Source organism: Sorex araneus, chromosome 4 (genome assembly GCF_027595985.1).
Source record: "Sorex araneus isolate mSorAra2 chromosome 4, mSorAra2.pri, whole genome shotgun sequence".
Taxonomy (NCBI): domain Eukaryota; kingdom Metazoa; phylum Chordata; class Mammalia; order Eulipotyphla; family Soricidae; genus Sorex; species Sorex araneus.
Window position 1 is genome coordinate 76069638 of NC_073305.1, and position 18772 is coordinate 76088409.

Genomic DNA, 18772 nt, shown 5'->3' on the forward strand with positions numbered 1-18772 from the left:
GGCGGGGCTTACTCGGGACCCCGCCCCTTGGGGGCTTACAAAATTCGGGGGCGCAGCGAAGGGCCGAGAAGAGAAACACAAAAGGCGGGGAGGGGTCTGGACAGAGCAGCCCAGAAAGAGGCTGGGACAAGGGAGAGGCCGGGTGGGAGGAGTTAGGGACGAAGGGGACGGGTCTAGAGGGGCTGAGGACGCGCAGAGGGGGCGGGCAGTGCGGGGCAGTGCGGGGCGGCGGTCCCCGCGGAGCCTGCACTCTTGCCGCGACCCCACCCGTGCTCCCCTTCGCCTGCAGCCCGGTCCAGCCCGCGGCGACCCAGCGCCCAGTGCCAGGAGCCAGGCGGGGCGGGCAGGTGCCGCGGGGGGCGTGAGAGGAAGGGCCGCGCTCCCGGGGCGGGCCGAGGCGGGCCTGGAGGCCTCCGGGGTGGGGACCCGGACCGAGGCCCCCCGCGGGTCCCTGCCAGCGAGCAGCGAGGCCTGATCCCAGCGCAGTCGCTGTCCCCTCCTTGGAAGCTGCGGGCCAGAAGGGAGCCGAAGGACTCAGGCGCCTAACGTCGTCCCCCGCGGAGGGGGCCCCCGAGAGAAGTTCAAGGAGAACGGGGGAGGGGATGGTAAGCTGGAGAGGCCCCTTAGTGCACAGGACACTTTTGTCCCCTCTTCTTCCTGCTTCTTCCTGTCTGTCCCGGACACCTTCCCGGGCCTTTTTGTCCTCAGGGTGGCTCGGGCACTGCCCTCCAGGGACGAAGGGGGCCTGAGCACCTGCTGTGGTGGGAGAGGGATTCGGCCTGTCACTTATCTGCGGGGGCAGGTGAGGGGGCTTCCAGAAGGAACCCAGCGCAGTAGGTGGGTCCCGTGGAGGTAGAGTCGGGTCGCAGCTGGTGGAGGGGTCAGACTCACTTCCCGGGTGTTTCTGTTGTAGGGCGGGTTTTCTCTCATCTGTAGGGGCGTTCTGGGGCCCCAGGTGGACCCCCACTTTCCCTAGCACCTCTGGCTCCCTGGACAGTGCCGACCAGAGCCCTGGGTGTGAGCAGCCCCCTCTACCCCCCAAACTCCCTCCCTGCCTTCCACAGGAAACTGATCCTGTGACAGAACAGGAAGGAAGAAGGTGGGTGTGGGGCCAGGAACTGAGGGGTGCTGAGGGGCTCAGAGCTCCAGGCAGAGTAACTGTTAGCATCCCATCTCCCAAGCCTGGAATTTGGCGATGAACACCCCCCTCCGCACCCCTAAACCTTCCTTGGCCTGTGGAACTGACCCCGGGACTTCACTGCTTTGGTTCAGCTGTAAAATGGGATAAATAAAACCTTCAGGAGCCTGACTAACAGGACAGTGGGTAAGGTGCGATCTGGGTTCGATTCCTCACACCTCATATGGTCCCCTGAGCACTGCTAATTTCTGGGTGTAGAGTCAGGAATAACCCCTGAGTGTGACCCCCATAATAGCAAAAGAAACAGCAACAAGAAACCCAACCCCACCCAGCCTCGGAGGATTGTTCAGTGGCTGAGTTGTATCATGAAAAATGCCAGCACGGTCCCCGGCCCGAGTCCACCGCATAGAGAAGCTTGTCCTCACAGTTTATGCCTCTGCTGCGTCTGCGGGCCCAGGCTTCTCTCTGGGCGGGCCGCTCATGGGGTCCATACATGGCGTTCCCCTGAGACGTGGCCTGCAGGGCTTGTCCAGGGGAGGGGACAGAGACATACTGAGAATTATCTGCGCAGAAGCAGCTCGAGGCCTTCCCGGGTCCTCAAGGAGAAACCACAGGAGACGAACTGAGAGGGACAGAGGGACAGTGGGGACAGAGTCACAGCTGCGGACCGTGTGTATTCACAGAGGCAAATACTCTGGATACGCAGTGCCAGGAGAGGGGACTTGTGCGGGCTGTGGGGGCTGCGGAGGGCTTTCTGGCCCCTGGTCAGCACCTTCCACTGGGCTCCACTGAAGAGGCTGGTGGAGGGAGTGGGGAAGCAGAATGCCCAGGGGAGAGCAGTGGGAGGAACACCGCAGAGACAGACGCCCTCTCCCGTGGGGAACTCTTCTTTCCTTTACCCTCATTTTGGGAGACCCGAGTTTGAAGGTCTGGCCTCAAGGTCTGGCTCTGTCAGCCGTGTAGCTGCAGGCATACCAAGTATGCTTGCTGGGCCTTGCTTTACCCATCTGTGAGATGGGGACAAGAATACTCCTGAGGGGGGCTGGAGTGACAGCACAGCAAGGAGGGTGTTTGCCTTGCATGCGGCCAACCTGGGTTCGATTCCCAGCATCCCATATGGTTCCCTGAGCACTGCCAGGAGTAATTCCTGAGTGCAGAGCCAGGAGTAACCCCTGTGTATAACCTGGTAACCCTTCCCTCCCCCCCCCCCAAAAAAAAGGAATGCTCCTGAGACACAGGCTTTGTACGCAGGAGGCCCAGGTTCCATCCACCCCATTCACTAGTATTATTATAGAGGGTGGGAGTGGCCCACAGGACAGGGACGATTCAGGTCTCATGACCCAGCTATGCTTTACCCCAGAACCACCTCCCCACTCTGTCCTGTGTGGAAGCTGTTCCCGACTGCGGCAGAGAGGGCAGTTAGGGGGCCGGGGAGGACTAGGAGAGAGTTAGCTCAGTCTCCCCTCGGCTTGTCTCCTCAGGATGCTGAAAGGCTAAGCTCGGAGTTCCCTGGCCTGCAAACTGACAGAGCCCCCAGGCGGCCTGGGCTCCAGACACTCCTGCAGCAGCTCCCTCCCCAGGACGGTGGGGTGAGTGCCCTGCACCCCACTCCCTCTCCCCTTGGTCCAGAAGTCCCTGGGCATGGGACAAGACCCCCTCCCCTCCTGGCCTGAGTGCTCCCATCCTTGGTGGCTGCCACCCGACTCGGCGCAAGAGCAGATGAGCGGATGGACATGAGCTACCGTGGACTCTGGTCATGCAATGTACGAATGCAGAGCGGAGGGTTGTCACGTGTTTATTGAGGTCGGCTGTGCAGCAGCCTAAAATACAGTCCAGTTTTGGGGGCCGGGCCTGGCTGATGCCCTGGGTTTCCCTCCCCAGGTCAGTCACATGGGTCAGCGGGCTCTGGCTGCAGAGTTCAGTGCTGGGGTGGGGGGCAGCAGTTGCCAAGAAGTGAGGCGTAGGGGACCACTCACTTGCCCCCCCCCAGGGCCACCCCCTCCCCATCTTCTCTGCTCTTATCTCTCCTCGGGCCCAGCAGCGCCTTCACGGGGCACACTCCCCCTCATCCCATCCCGAGGGGTGAGTGCTCCCAGTCAAGGTGAGCATGTCTCTGCAGGAGCGCTACTGCCTGGCTCTCAGCGAGGAGGAACTGCCGGCACTACGGCTCTTCTGTGCCCAGAGGAGGCAGGAGGCCCTGGGGCAGGGGGTGGCCCGCCTGGTCCCTCCCAGGCTCGAGGGGCACCCTTGCGAGAAGGTATGCTCCCTGTGCCCTGCGCGGCGCCCTCGGCCCTCCTCCCTGCTCTTTCACTTCTGCAGAGCGTCTGGGCCTCTGCGGGTGGAGGGGGTCTAAGGGGCGGCAGTTTGGTCCAGTAGGGAGGAGCGGGACGGGGGCCGGCAGGAGGGCAGCGCGGAGGGGGGGTGCCCTTTGCCCCGACGCCCCCTGCCGACGGCGCGCTCTCAGTGCAGGGAGCTGCTGAGACCTGGGGAGCACGGCGTGTTCGCAGCCCCCGCGGGACAGCGGCGCTGCTGGCACCCCGCGTGCTTCACCTGCCAGGCGTGCGGCCAGGCCCTCGTTGACCTCATCTACTTCCACCACGACGGGCACCTCTACTGCGGCCGGCATCACGCTGAGCTGCTGCGGCCGCGCTGCCCGGCTTGTGACCAGGTACACCCCCACAGGGAGGGACAGCGGGTGGGGTGTCCAGGGAACAGGGGCACAGCGTAAGGGGCCTCTCTCCAAGTGACCTGGAGGGCGGCAGGGAGAAGTAGGAACCAGCCGGGGACCGATATGTTCCTTCTGCTCTGTCGTGAGCGAGCTTAGGACCTGTGCCCGCCCCCCCAGCTCAAGCAGCGCCCCCGCCCCCACCCCGAGTATCTTAGACTGAGAGTATTTCCCGGGAGCAGAGCTCCTGCACTGACCCCGGTCTCAGATGGCACGGTCATGCCCGGCCAGCGTCAGGGGCAGCGCAGACCCCGGGGCTGGGAGTCCAGGTGACTCAGGGGCCACCGGGCGCCGTGCCACCTGCTAGTCGGGGGACCGGAAGGCCGGCGGCCCTGCCTGCGGGAGTGTCGAGGCGTTCGAATGGGCTGCAGACGGGCTTTCGCATGAACTGGATGTCAGACGTGGTCGCTGGATGAATGAATGGATGAACGCGCCCTGCCCTGCCCTGCCCTTCCCAGCTCATCTTCTCCCCGCGCTGCACCGAGGCGGAGGGACGGCGCTGGCACGAGAACCACTTCTGCTGCCAGGACTGCGCCGGGCCCTTGGGAGGAGGTCGTTATGCCCTGCCGGGGGGCGGCCCCTGCTGCCCCGGCTGCTTTGAGAGTCGCTATTCGGAGTCAGGCTCAGGCCCGGCCGCGACCCTTGCATTCGGAAAGACGCCCCTAGTTCAACGAGAAGGTGCGGGTCAAGGGGGAGGGGGCGGCGGCTGGGGCTGGCGGAGGAGGGGGCTCTCTCGGGCCGGGACCCCAGCCCTGGTCCCACGCCGTCCCGTCCCTCCCGTCCCACCGCGCCCCGCCCCGCCGCGCGCCTCGGGGCCCGCAGCTCTCACCGCGCGTGCCGAGGCCGGAGCCGGGAGCCACCGGCGCCTGGGGCTGCGGCGCGGGGCTCGCTGGGCGGGCGCGGGGCGGGGCGCGAGGCGGGCGCCCCCCGACCTGCGGGTTTCCTCCCGCAGGGGACGCGAGGCGCTCCCGAGCGGCCTTTCCCGCCGGCTGCGGCCCGCCGAGTCCGGGCCGGGGTCCCGAAGAGGCCGAGCCCTGCCGCACCTGCTCCTCGTCCTCGGATTCGGAACCCGAAGGCTTTTTCCTAGGCCGGCCTCTTCCCCGGCCCCGGGAGACCCCCGGAGACGCCCAAGCTGAGGCCGAGGCCTCCGGGAAGCACTGCACCGTCTGCTAGTGGCGCCGCTCGGGGGGCGGGGGTCTCGAGGCCCTCCCCTTGTGCAAAGCCCGCACCGGGGCGCGCGGCGGGCGGGCCTTCTGGTGGGAACTTTTGGGGAACTCCCGTCACCGAGCCGTGCGCTCGTACTGCGCCCCCACCCTCCCGGGTCCGCGATCACTCAGAGGTCACGCGAGCGGCGGGCAGGCCGGGGGCGCTGCCCCCACCCCCCGGGCGGGCTAGGACGCTCAGCTAGGGCGCCCTCTGCGACCCGGCGGCGGGCGGAAGTGCGCGGCCGGAAGTGCGTCATCCAGCGGCGCCCACACGATGCGTCGAAAGCCGCTGGGAGGAAAGCACGGGGCGGCCATGGCGTCCAGCGGGGTCGGCGTGAGCGCCGCAGCCGGGGCAGGCGACGGCACGGACATGCCGGACAACGTGTGTGACTGGCTGCGGGGCGTCTACCGCTTCGCCACCGATAGGAACGACTTCCGGAGGTGAGCGGGGCCTTCCTCCCGCGCTCCTTTGTTCCGGAGTGGCCCCCTGCTGAGTTATTTTTGGCCTCACCCCGCGGTGCGGACTTTCTCCTGGCTCGGGAGCCGGGGGTTGAACCCAGGTCGGTCGCGTGCAAGGCCAGCGCCCTGCCCGCTGCACTGCCGCTCCCGACCCCCCGTCGAGGGGTTTCACTCGGACACCTCCCGCCCGCCAGGGCTCGGAGATGCTCCCTGTGCCCCGGGACCGAGGGATGGGCGGCAGCGACATGCAGACGGGCGTGGGGCGGGGGGCAGAGTTGGTTTATGGTGCCCTGACGGAATCCAGGCTTTGTGCGTCTCCGCTCACCCACACATTCCCCACCCCTGGCGCTTGCCTTTGATTTTGCTCTTGCTAGACACTATCCAACTCTAAATGAATCGACCTACCTCGTAGCCATCACTGCTCTTGAAATTCTAGTACAGTATGGTTTTGCTTTGGTAAGGGGCTGTCCCCCCCCACACACACTACCCCAGTCACTTTCCTTAATCGGACTCACCGACCCCCAAGGCTAATGAGATGCATTTCTTTCTCAGGAACTTGATCCTTAATTTGGGACTTTTTGCTGCTGGAGTTTGGCTGGCCAGGAACTTGAGCGACATTGATTTAATGGCACCTCAGCCTGGGCTGTAACCAAGAGGTAAGCACTTAACCAGTGCTGAGGGGCTCATAGGAGTCTTGCAGAACCAATAATCATCTGATCGCACAGGAAAGGAACTTGTGAAGCTCTCAGCAAGTCCTAGTTAAATGGATGCCCAGATATTGGGAGAGACTTGAGCTCGCAGCTCCTAAATTTCAAGTGCATTCACATTTCTCATCCCCCTTGTTGTCCTGTCATCTTACTGCAGGCACATGGAATTCCTGTAGAACCTTCCAAAGACAGCTCTACTCTGGCTTTCCTGATGGCAGCTGATGTGATTCAGAGGGACCTTCCCAATTTCCTCCTCTTCCACGAGTCCAGTCAGAACTCCGTCCTCTTGGCAGCATTCAGGCTTCAGTTGCTGTGTTAACCTGTTTTGTGAAGTTCTGTAATAGTCCCCAAGTTTCTGGAGGGGTGCACTTTGATCTGATCTTGGATCTTATGTATGGTATTTAAACAATATTTGAAATAAAGACTGCATAGACAACCATTTTATTCTTTTAATAAGAAACATCAGCTTACAAAAACAAGGTGTAAAAAGTCAAGATTTACAAAAATCATAGGAATGTGTTATTTTACTCTCAAGAGAGACAAGAACAGCCCCAAACGTGGATTGTGACAGGTGGTTTGCTTCACTTAAAAGGTAAAAATAAAGCAGAACCTGTAGTAGCCACTGTATATTGATGTTAATAGGATGAACAAAGCTTACTCTCGAGGGATTTCTGTTTCTGAGCAATGCCAGGGACAAGGGCATTTGGTGCTGCATAGCGTTCCAGTGTACCCACCAGTGGGTCTTGCAGGCACCAGAGGCATTGTTGCTGTAACCATGGACTCTGTTAGCAGAAAGAGGGCAGTGATACGTGGGTGCTGACATGGTGTCAGCAAGCCCGGAGAATGGGATGTGAAAGTGACACTAAGGAAGCCGCTTCTTACACGAGGAAACAGATGTGTTCTGACACTAAGATTAAGCAGCATGCCACTGGCTCAGGGGTTGGGCTTATTTGGAAATGAATGATATAGGAAAGTGGCATGGGAAAAATTGGTGTAGGCTTACTTAGAAAGATGTGGTGATGGACACAGGTTCCCAAGGCAATTTTTTCTTGTTGATTTACCAGGCATTGAAAAAAGAAAAAAAGGCTTTTCCACACCAAGTCACCTGTGGAGGTTAAAGGACATGGATTGTAGAGGAGTGTCAGGATATGTGCACCACAGTGGCCTGTGGCTGACGTGGTTTCAAGCAACATTTTCACTGAAAGTACACAGAACAAAATTATCCATTGTGATCCTGCCAACATAAATCTAAAGACAGACAGTGAAGATTTCTTACCATTTTTTAAAAGCACCATTCTCTTGTATTAGGTCGCTTCTGTTAGAAGGAGTTTAAGCTTATGTGAATTCAGGCCACTGGCTGGCTTAACATGAAAGACCCTGGATTCTATAACTGGAGAAAAACAAAGATAATAACTCCGACTATGAAAATGTTTTTTAAAAAGCATAGTGGGATTAGTGATATACAGGTTTCTATTTCCTGTGTTGGCGTGAGGAAGAATTTCTTGTGAGAGTCAGGGTTAGGGTGGAAGACACTGCTTCTCAAGTGGAGGCCAGAAAGAAATGGTGGATGATACCTCAGATTCCTTTAGACCTGCACCAGACCACAGCTAAGCCAAGAAATGCCAGTGACTCCTTTATAGAAATGAAATGACATTCAAGTCTGTCTGACTTGTTCCATTTGTTAAAAAAAAAAAATTCAAAGTTGGGACTGGAGTGATAGCACAGCGGGTAGGGCGTTTGCCTTGTATGCGGCTGATCCGGGTTCGATTCCCAGCATCCCATATGGTCCCCCGAGCACCGCCAGGAGTAATTCCTGAGAGCAAAGCTAGGAGTAACTCCTGTGCATTGCTGGGTGTCAAAGTTGAAAATAAAAACTCAGCAAGCATTGAGCTTCCAAAAGGTTAAACTTCTAGCTTTTACTTTTTTGGTATTTGGGCCATGCCCAGTGATGCTTATGGGTTACTTCTTTACCAGGAATCACTCCTGGTCATTCTTGGGGGATCAAATTCCTGTTGGCTGCATGCAAGGAAAGTATCCCTATCCACTGTACTATCCGGCTCCATCACTTTAAAAAGCATCATTCTCGGGGGCTGGAGTGATAGCACAACGGGTAGGGCGTTTGCCTTGCACGCGGCCGACCCGGGTTCGAATCCCAGCATCCCATATGGTCCCCCGAGCACTGCCAGGAGTAATTCCTGAGTGCATGAGCCAGGAGTGACCCCTGTGCATCGCTGGGTGTGACCCCAAAAAGCAAAAAAAAAAAAAATAAAAAAAAAATAAAAAGCATCATTCTCCCTATTAGATGTTTAAGCTTCTGTGAATTTAAAATTACTGTTTTAGTTTCAAGTGAAAATGATTACTGATGAAACCATAATGTCAGTAAGGTAAAGTTTCATTTTCAATTGGCTTGATTCTTGAAAGTGGCAAGAATTTAGCAAACAGGGCTAGAGATGTGGCTTGGTGATAGATAAATTATAATGTGTGAGCCCTAGGCGCGATTCCTGGTACTGTAGGATTTCCCTCGAGCAACACTGGGAGTAGCCCCTATGCACCACTGGATTTGTGCCCCCCACCTAAATGCAAATATATCTAACATTTTTGTGCCATACCTGGCGGCGCTTAGGAGACATGGGATGCCAGGGATCGAACCTGGGTTGGCTGCTTGCAAGGCAAACACCCTACCCGCCATACTATTGCTCTGGTCCCCCAACAATTTCTTTTCTTGTTTTTATTTACCTCCATGCAGAAGATTGACCTTTGACTTCACACAGGCAAGGCAAGTGCTGTACCACTGAGCTGCATTCAATTCATTCAAATTCATACCAATTTGGTAAATTATTTTTGTAAATGAAAGTGCTGTTTTCCACCATTCCAACAACTGACATGGTCAATTTAAAATCCTACCAACTTCCAGTCTAGTCTCTTAAACCAATGTTTAAAATGGCAACATACCAGAAGTTAGACATAGAAGGAGTCCACTGACATGACCAATGCAATAGTGGCTCTGGTGTATTGAGAGTATTCGTTGGTTAAACAAACAAAAAGCTCTAATTCCAGAGAACAGTTAATTTGAACATGAAAGATAGAAGGTAAGCTCAGTCATACTTAGAAAGTGCTTTTCAATGTTAGATTCTAACTAAAAAAACAAAAACAACCCTCTCTCCCCCGAAAACAAACAAAACAAAACAAAACCCAAACAAATAAAACGACTCAAGAGAAAGTTCCACCAGGTGATGCATACTTACCAGGAATAAACTAAGTGGCCACACAAGGTACCCAGAGATAGAAAATGCTTCAGTTAATTAGGCCAGAAGGACCCAATCATCAAATGTGCTTCACAGGGTGAGCTTTATGAACACCCTTTGGTGAAATCTCGAGGCCAGCCGGAAGCACGGGGTGGGAATAAATGGAGCGGCAGGAAGCAGTCTTGCAGGAGAGCCGCTGGCACTAGTGCTGTCAGCACCCGCCAGGGAAAGGGGCTGGGCTGGGCCAGGGTGTCTGCGGCTTCTCTTGCATATACACAGTGCACCGGCTTGCCTTACCATGTACAGGCTCACATATAGGGGATTACGAGCTACACCACTTCCTGAAATTTTGTGCAAAAGAATTTCAGAATCTGTGATGGTGCCACTTTAGAAGGAACCATTTTGGACTTCTGCCATAAAGATGCCCAATGCTAGGAAGACAAAAAGGCCTTTCCTGAACATCTGTGCTCTGCCACCCGACTGGAAGAGCGACTCTTCACTTGTGAGAAACAAGCCCAAACAGGGTTCGAGTGTCTGTTAAGAAGAGGTAGCCTGCTCAGCCTGAATTGAAAAGGCCCATGTTCATGTTCGAATATAAAAGCGGGAGGCGAGGTGATACAGAAGAGAATGGGAGAGTCTGCCTTGAACAGCAGCCATTGGATGAATGATCACAAATACAAAGATTTGGGACAGTACAGTAAAATTTCAGAACTTGCTGGTACGAAGAGTTTGCTTTCACACACAACAGGAAATGCATTCAAAGAGTCTGATACCAAATGTCTTTTACACTATACAGACCCATTTTGCCACTTGAAATGACAAGGAACCCTTTCCTTTACGCTTCCCATCCCATGCATACCATACATAATTGAGTTCTTAACAAGGCACCAACTTTTATGAATTGTATAAAATTAGTTCACAAAGCTTTATCAGTAAGTTAAAACAAACTCCATTTCTCCCTCCCTACCTCCCCACCCACATCCCACCCGCTCAGCCCAAATTTTCATTCTGCTACTACTGTCAATTTCTCTCAGGCTACTGATGGGGCCCGTTGAGGGCCGTGCCCCACTGCCAGCCCACCCACCTCATCAGTTCTTGCCCTGGATGGTGTGCGGGCGAAGCCAGAGTAGGGAACCATACAATCATTGACTCTAGAAGCCTTACTATCCAAAAGAAAAATAAACTCTGCTATTGAGTCCATAGGACACAGTAACACTTCTACCGTTTCCAATTTTAGCCATGACATTTAAGAGACACCCAAAATTCTTTACAGCGTGGCACTGCCCATCCTCGTCCTGAGCGGGGCTGGGTCAAAGCTGGCAAGTGCTCTGCCTATGGTTTAAGAAGAACTGCCATTCCTAGCTGTTGAGGGCATTCCCAATTTTTCTTTTCTTATTTTGTTTTTTAAAATGAGCTGGATGCTCATCTCAGAGGCAACCACAAGTAAGAGGGTCAAGCAAGGTTGAGGTAAAAATCATTTTTGAGGCCGGGACATATTCATTTTGGCTGGCTAGAGCGGAAAGTAAACACGCCAGCCAACAACACAGTGTTCCTAACTAGGGGGCCCAAAGGTCCGGTTCGGAGATCTTGGGTTTCATTCGGTAGCATCTAGGATACTTCTACTTGGTTACTATTTTCTTCTCCTAGGATGCTTCAATTTAAAATAAGATGCAACCAGAAAATTAATCTATTTTCAATATGCAAATAAATTAAAGGCAAAGGGAATTTCCCTCACAACAGCCACTGGCTTATGCAGCAGGAAACTTTTCTTCAATAAAATCTCCATAAATACTAAGTTCTCAGTGGCACCTCGTGCTGCTGCCCTTGGTCCCCCGAGGTCAGGGGCTGCAGGGCACCTTCACGGCTGTAGCCCCGCCAGGACCTGATGCCAGTTTCTACTCCAACTGAACCGGTTTACAAATCTGACATGGGGGTGCTCACTGAGTTAAAGACATTCTATAAAGTCCTTAATCTGCTCAACAATCATTAACATTTTTGGTATAAGATGCTTATTAATTAAAAATGGAAGGTCTTTTCATTTCCCATTAATATTTTTTAAAACAATTTCTTTCCTCATGGACAGCCTAAGGGATGATAATAATGCCTTTATTCCTTCTCCACTGGTAAGTCTTTTTCTAGAATTATAAATAGTATTCAATGAAAGGAGGCACACTTTATATTTTCCTTCTCACTCTTCTTTTTTTTTTTAAGTTAATGGACTTTTCTTTTGCCACAAAGCCATCAGCAAACATGCTGCCTTCAACATGTGCATTCAGAGTCAAGTTCCCACCAGAGCCTCTGGCAGTGGGACAGCTGTGACACTTTAAAACAGTGTCCAGGACAGGATGAGGCTGGGCCGAGTTTGTACAAAGATGCCTGCAGCAGACAATATAAACCTAACAGCATAAAAAATGCCATACGCTATCGCTTCCAAATAAAAGCTAAATATTACAGAAACCTCACAGTGTTGGAAAAAGCAAGTTTAATTTAAAATATTGTCACTCCCTCTTTCCTCTGGTGAGAGCCATTTTCTGTCTGAATTTCCTCCCTGTCCCAGTGGTGTCTTGCCTGTCCCCTGAGGCCAGCTCTGGTGCTGCAGAGCTGCTCGGGAAATGGGGCCCAACCACACCGCTAAGGCTCTGCCTTTGCCCACTAGCTTCTCTCTTCTCACTCCTCCCCCAAACTCCCACGCTACCCCCTTACAGTGAAAACTGTCCTTCTACCTGAATTGAAATGCTAATCCAGGGTGCTCAGTCAAAAGATGAGCATTCCTGGTGACCGACTGAGGCGGTCCCATGAAGTTTGCATTTAGGAATACCAGTGCGTCTAGGGGAAGGATTAAGATGGAGAAGGGAAATTCCAGGGAGACAAATGTTCCTATGTGAGCACCATCATTCCAGTTGGAAAGGGACCCAGGGTACAAAGACGCACCTTTTTTGCACTGGAGTCAAGCTCAAGGTCCCCCTGCTTGTCTTGGGGATGGACTGAGGGTGGGTGGGTCAATAAAGGGAAGGAACTGTCAGATTTGGGAATAAACTGTCTGGCCACCCTGGGGGCAGATTCCCAAGCAACTCTCATGGCCCAGAAAAACAAAAACTCCCAAATCTGGTGAATAAGAATAGTTCAGGCTCCAGGAGCAAGAAGGAAGTTTCAGGGTAAGCAACTGCATGCCACAGCGAGGCAGGGAGGGGTGACGTCTTGTGGGTGTGCACCCCTGCCCGCCACTGCAGGGTCATCTGGGAGAGTGACAAGACCACTGGCCTTCCTAACCAGACCTGGCTGTCCGACATCTGAAGCAGCACCTGCTGCCTAGGACCCTAGGCTCCTCGTACAGCAGTGGACATGTGGCCCTTGTCGACCCTGAACGGAAAAAGGGTCATGCATCTTTCTCTACAACTGCCATGCCCAGCTGAAAAGGCCACCCACAAGCTTCCAACCCTTGCCGGGATGGTTCCTTCCCTTGCAGGACACATTCTTAGACTACACCTGGTACCTTGGATCCCATCTGCAAGCTGCTGGCCCAGGCCCTCCTCACTGTCCAGGCAGCTCAGATTAGGAGGGCACGGTCTTCTCATGCTGCTCCGGGGTTCTGATTAGCAGGGTATCACACACAGTGGCTCGCCCGCTGGCTTGAGACCCCCTTTGCCCTTCCCTCTTTGCTCCACCCACATCGTCTTCTATTAAGAAGCAACTGATGAAATAATTTCCATAGCAGTTACTCCTTCAAGTTTTGGGGGGAAGGTTTAGGGGGATCACACCTGGTGGTGCCACAGACCGAACCACAGCTGCATACAAGACAAGTGCCTTAACCCCTTTACTATCTCTTCAGCCCCTAGAAGTTACTCCTATTTGTTTCACCGGCGGAGGGAAATTTCCAAATCCATTCAAAAGAAAGTGACTGTAAACTTTATGATCGGACACGGTCCCCTGACACCTGCTCGATACCCAGTGAGGTAAACCTAGTAATTTGTTACTGCAGTAAACCTTATTTCTTGTAAGAGGAAAGAAAATAGACACCGAGAGTTTAAAAGCAAGCCAGTCCTTGATGAGCACCGCCCCTTCAGGGGAATGTCCGTGGTCTGCCCACATCTCTGCTGCTGGACTGCACCTGAGCTTGGAGTTGGGTTTCTGAGATTCTCGGATGGCCCTGAACTGTTCTTTGAGTGTAAAAAAGGATGTAGGCTTGAGTTTTGCACACTTCCTCGACACTGCATACATTCAGCTTTGAGTCATTGCAGTGGACCCAAAAACCTAGGAAACCAAAGGAGAGAGAGAGAAATGACTACCTAGTTTAGCTGTCCACTCAGCAAGCAAAACGAAGAGATGAAGAAAGGGACAGAGGAGTCCGAGCAGAGCTAGGTTTGCCGTTAGCTGGGGGAAGAGACAAGTACACGAACTCAGCAGACCTCCCTCTCGCCCACTTTACCCACCCCCACGCCTTCCTCAGTACAGCCCAGGACATCCACCCAATGGAAAATTTTGGGTTTGGGCCACCCCTGGTGGTGCTTAGGGCTTACTCCTGGCTCTGTGCTCAGGGATCACTTCGAGTAGGGCTCCAGGGACCATATGTGGTGCCGGGAATCAACCCAGGTTGGCTGCGTGCAAGGCAAGAGCCCTGCCCGCTCACTATATTATCGCTCTGGCCCCTGATGGTCATTTTTGTCCTTGCCTGACTCAGGCCTTATCATGGCCCACTAGGGCTTCTGCAGAGACAGGGAACTGCAGGCTCAGAGATGAGAGGGAGAAGTGAGGACATGTAAATAGAGGGAAGTGATAGAGGAAAACTTAGCCAGAATAAAGTTCACGGGCCATCGGAAGGACTGCTGCTTCGAGGTCAGTCCACTGCCTCTGTGCAGTAGCGGGAGGCTCTGCTCGGGGTGAGGACGGAGGCTCCTCGGGAGAGGCCAGACCCACGCGCCCATGGAAAGGGAGGGAAGAAGGACACAGTGAGGGCGTTCTGTCAGGGCACTGTGTGTGGGTTCCTGTCAATGCTCACAATAATCTTATGTTATTGGCGACACAACAAAAATTCAGTTCCAATGGTCTTAATTCTTCCCACCGGAATTGAACGTATGTAATTTCCCCTTATAGATGATTGGTGGGGTTGAAATAAAAGAAAAGCAATGGAATGTGGACAAACCAACCCTCTTCCGTGTCCCACACCCCCCGGAGCAAAGCGCACGCACCTCCCTCTGTGTTGTAGCAATAGGCTGTGTAGTGTCCTGAGCCAAACCCTTTCCCGTGATGCATGACCACTGCGGAGAGGTCATAGGCAAAGGTCTCTTTGTCAAGAGAGGAGAGCATGTCCCTGCAGCAGTAAGGTTCCATGGTTAATACCTGCTCAAAGACGACATGGACCCCAATCTTCTCGCGATGATTACGGCCAGACCACCTAGAACATACATAACAACTTCTTACTAGGAAGAAGTGACATGTACTGCCATGGCGAGAGGTAGGCAAAAGAGGGGCCTGAGAAAACTTCATGGCTCTGTTTCGTCCACATGTATTTACCGGGAGTGTTTCAGGAGGATCTCTGGCACTACCAATCTCCTCACAAGCGCCTCAGCAGCCATCTTTTTGTACTGACTGCAGGCCCACCTACACATAGCTTGCTCAGACTATCCCACAGAGGACCCAAGCCCACTGAGGCCCGGACATTGTCAAGTGCAGCCACCTGTGCAGGCCAGCCAACCACACAGGGCCACACTCAGAGGACATGGGCCCTCACCCAAGCCTGTCAGGCAGTCAGGGCTGAAGGCCAGACAGTCTGTCTACGGGAAAAGGTGCTTGCCTTGCACGAGACACCACACGATTCCCTGAGCACAGGGTCAGGAATCGCCCTGGAGCGTTGTCAGGCTTGGCCTCAACACCACCCCCTGACCCCCAAACCAAAAATCAGCCTACTTGACCATGTGGACGGTCCCAGAGGAAGCTTACCTGAATCTCTTAAGGTGCAGCCGGAGGACCTGAGGTAGTCTGTAGATCATTAACTGTTTTCTAGCTTCACTCAGAACAAGGGGTTTGGGATTGGATTTTCGTCGTTTGCCTAGATGGTTCGAGAAGGCATAAGACATAGATCATGAGGAGACTCATTCTGTCTGTGCTCTGGCAGACACAATGATCTGCCTCTCAACAGACATTCTCCTTACTTGGCAGTATTGAGCTCCGTGTCCAAACTCTGGCACTACAGGACCAGAGCGGCTGCACACTCAGGCCCTTGCGTCAAACCCTTGCATTCTTAGTCCCTGGCATGGAAACACCGAGCAGCCCCAAGAGTGGCTCCAGACCCCCGAGCATGGCTTATGAGGCAAAATAGACAAGTAAAAGCAAGGACGGGAGCATTAGTTCAGCAGGCATTGTGCTTGCCCTGTGTGTGGCCAACCCGGGCTTGGTTCCCAGCACCCCATATGGCCCTCTGAGTCTGTCAGGAGTGATTCCTGAGCACTGACACTGGAGTAAGCTTTGAGACTACTGGGTGTGGTCCCAAACAAAGTAAAAGCCCTTGTTTTCATCAGATAGACCTAAATCTACTTCATGCACATAGCTAGTTGCGTGCTATTTGACATGCTATTCAAAACTCTGAACTCCAGTTTCCCCTTTAGTAAAATGATCCTGACACAGATTTTGGACCTAGGACCAGGACAAAGAAAAGAAAACCAGGATGCTGATTTTTTTTTTTTATTAGCCTTGCAGAAACAAGCCTTCAAAATATTGGTTCAAAACTCAGAACTGTGGGGCTGGAGCAATAACACAGCAGGTAGGGCGTTTGCCTTGCACACGGCCGACCCAGGTTCGATTCCCAGCATCCCATATGGTCCCCTGAGCACCTCCAGGAGTAATTCCAGAGTGAAGAGCCAGGAGTAACCCCTGTGCATCACCAGGTGTGACCCAAAAATTTAAAAAAAACATTCAGAACTGTTCCTCTCTACGGAAACCTTTAGTAAAAGGCAAAAGATTTATGTGATCTAAAGTGAAACCAGAGTACAGTGATTTTTAAAAAGATTTCTGTTTTAGGGCTACACCAGATGAACTCAGAGCTTACTCCTGGCTCTGAGCTCAGGGATCACTCCTGGTGGGTTCAGGGGACAACATGGCTTGTGGGGGATCAAACCTGGGCTGTCCGCAGGCAGGACAAATGCCTACTACCACTGCAGCCTCAAGGACGGTGATTTTTCCCTGTCATGATTTATTTGTGGCATATAAAAATATTCCCTAATTATTTTTATTGGAAACTGCTGGTTTTATATTTTTATGCTGTAACTAGCCTTTTTTTCTTTTTTTTTTTTTTTTTTTTTTTTTGCTTTTTGGGTCACACCCAGTGATGCTCAGGGGTTACTCCTGGCTCTGCACTCAGGAATTACTCCTGGCAGTGCTTGGGGGACCATATGGGATGCCGGGGATCGAACCCGGGTCGGCCGAGTGCAAAGCAAACGCCCTACCCGCTGTGCTATCGCTCCGGCCCCTAGCCTTTTTTTCTTTTCTTTTCTTTTTGGCTTTTGGTCTGCACCCGGCAGTGCGCAGGGCATATGTGGTGCCAGGGTATCAAATCTGGGTGAGCAGCATGCATGGTGATTACCTTAACCCCTGCACATCCTGAATTTTTCAAATCCGTTTCTGGAACTAAAAGCTGGATGTGCAAGAGAAGGCTGACGGGCTGGCCCTGGTCACTCAGGGCTGAGACTCCAGTCTAGTCTTTAAAGCTACTGAATTGTGAATGAAATGCATTTCAAAATCAGAGCAGATAAATAATGGAAATAAAGTTCTCCTAATTTCCGAGATAAGGCATCTCCGTAGCCATTTATGGACAGTTCTGTTGTTCAAGGAATCAAACCAATGGATGAGAATATAAAATTAGACAGCGGTTCACTGTGGTGCCTGATAATTGCCCGAGTTGTTGCTCTCACAGTCTCAGCATCTGAAGAGCTTGCCACCTGATTCCTAGTCCTGTCTGCACCACTCATGAAAGGCAGCAAATCACAGTCTGATGACGTAGCATGGAGCTTTCTGTGACAATAGGTTGCAGAGCTGTTGCTTCTCGTAACACACTGAAGCAGGACAAGGGAGCCAGAGTCGCTGGGGCTATAGCCGACACTTATGAAAGTGGGGCATGAGCAGAAAGGGAATTCAAAGTGGCTTTCCTTATTTTATGGCCCCATTCACCAGCGGATTTGTGAAAGCTGCTGCAGCTTTTCGAGGGACCTGGCAGTGACTGCCTCTCTCGGCAGAGGGAGCCTGTGAGCTAGCAGGAAACAATACAGAAGGTGGCTTTGTTTCCCTAAAATGAAATTCACAAAGAAATTACTGATTCAATTGAGATTGATCAGTTCTGTCTCCATATGATTAAGCTGGTTACCCAGAGAGGTAGCAGACTGGCAATTCTGAAGCCTCACAAGCAATAGATCAATGCCACTCTTCCCATCGCCATAATTTCCTTTCCTGCAATTACTTCAGCTGGATTAGAAAAATTCTGACAAATTGGCAAGCAGAAAAATAATCCTTTCTTCAAATAAAATAGAAAACACCATTTCTTGTCTAGTCTATCAGATCCAAGAATGTCATTAAAGCTTTTTTTTTTTTTTGTTATTTTGCTTTTTGGGTCACACCCGGCGATGCACAGGGGTTACTCATAGCTTTGCACACAGGAATTACTCCTGGTGGTACTCAAGGGACCATATGGGATGCTGGGAATCGAACCTGGGTCAGCCGCATGCAAGGCAAACACCCTATTCAATGTCGCTCCAGCCCCAGCATTATAGCTCTTAATGTGACTTTCTGTTGCCTTAAAGTGAAGAGAGCTTTTCGAATCACTATCCTGTAATGAAATAAATTAAATCACTAGTGATATATCTCAATATCTAGCAGGTAGGTTAGGCTACAAAAAAATACAAAATATCAAATTGTTTTAAATGACACCTAACAGCAAATATAACTTTTGTCCTGATTCTTAAGAGAATATATTTTCTACAATGTTAAAAACCAAATAAACGGGGACTGGAGAAATAGTACAGAGAGTAGGGTGCTTGCCTTGCATGCAGCCAACTCGAATTTGACCTCCAGCACCCCATATGGTGCCCCAAGCACCACCAGGAGTAATTCCTAAGTACTAAGCCAGAAGTAACCTTCGAGCATTGCCAGGTGTGGCCCCAAAACAAAAACCAAACAAACCAAAAACAAAAAAAAAAAAAAAAAATCAAAAACCTCCATAAGCAGCTATATAAAGGACTATCGTAAGGTTTTTCTCACTAAAACTCATAATTCAAATTATGCGGAAGCAAACTGCTTTCCAGTTCTCC

General features: G+C 52.5%; 3 protein-coding genes and 1 non-coding gene across 8 annotated transcripts in view; 2 read left to right on the top strand and 2 right to left on the bottom strand.

The window, feature by feature from the left end:
- Nucleotides 1-68: 68 nt before the first annotated feature.
- On the top strand, nucleotides 69-5042 carry PRICKLE4 (prickle planar cell polarity protein 4). The gene is made up of 6 exons (XM_055134276.1): nucleotides 69-605; nucleotides 2620-2727; nucleotides 3258-3395; nucleotides 3603-3806; nucleotides 4322-4541; nucleotides 4816-5042. The coding sequence occupies exons 1-6, from the start codon at nucleotides 603-605 to the stop codon at nucleotides 5034-5036; spliced, it is 894 nt and encodes a 297-aa protein (XP_054990251.1). The 5' UTR covers nucleotides 69-602; the 3' UTR covers nucleotides 5037-5042.
- Nucleotides 5043-5190: 148 nt separating this feature from the next.
- Nucleotides 5191-6673, top strand: TOMM6 (translocase of outer mitochondrial membrane 6). The gene is made up of 3 exons (XM_004605794.2): nucleotides 5191-5509; nucleotides 6080-6183; nucleotides 6392-6673. The coding sequence occupies exons 1-2, from the start codon at nucleotides 5343-5345 to the stop codon at nucleotides 6174-6176; spliced, it is 264 nt and encodes an 87-aa protein (XP_004605851.2). The 5' UTR covers nucleotides 5191-5342; the 3' UTR covers nucleotides 6177-6183; nucleotides 6392-6673.
- Nucleotides 6674-10479: 3806 nt separating this feature from the next.
- The window catches only part of USP49 (ubiquitin specific peptidase 49), a 73425-nt gene continuing 65132 nt past the window's right edge, over nucleotides 10480-18772 (bottom strand). For all 5 annotated transcript variants that reach the window (XM_055134272.1, XM_055134273.1, XM_055134269.1 and 2 more), the window contains 3 exons: nucleotides 15417-15525; nucleotides 14666-14871; nucleotides 10480-13730 (listed from right to left, as the gene is read on the bottom strand). In XM_055134272.1, the coding sequence (XP_054990247.1) occupies nucleotides 13540-13730; nucleotides 14666-14871; nucleotides 15417-15525 (506 nt within the window). In that variant the 3' untranslated portion in view covers nucleotides 10480-13539. The remainder of the gene's footprint in view (nucleotides 13731-14665; nucleotides 14872-15416; nucleotides 15526-18772) is intronic.
- Nucleotides 16349-16464, bottom strand: LOC129404495 (U5 spliceosomal RNA). The gene has a single exon (XR_008629894.1). It is a non-coding gene; the product is annotated as a U5 spliceosomal RNA (small nuclear RNA).

Coding starts and splice junctions, on each gene's coding strand:
- TOMM6 (XM_004605794.2), top strand. CDS start 5,343: ATGCGTCGAAAGCCGCTGGGAGGAAAGCACGGGGCGGCCATGGCGTCC. Junction 5,510..6,079: donor GATAGGAACGACTTCCGGAG/GTGAGCGGGGCC, acceptor TTTCTTTCTCAG/GAACTTGATCCTTAATTTGG.
- PRICKLE4 (XM_055134276.1), top strand. Junction 3,396..3,602: donor AGGGGCACCCTTGCGAGAAG/GTATGCTCCCTG, acceptor GCGCGCTCTCAG/TGCAGGGAGCTGCTGAGACC. Junction 4,542..4,815: donor GCCCCTAGTTCAACGAGAAG/GTGCGGGTCAAG, acceptor TTCCTCCCGCAG/GGGACGCGAGGCGCTCCCGA.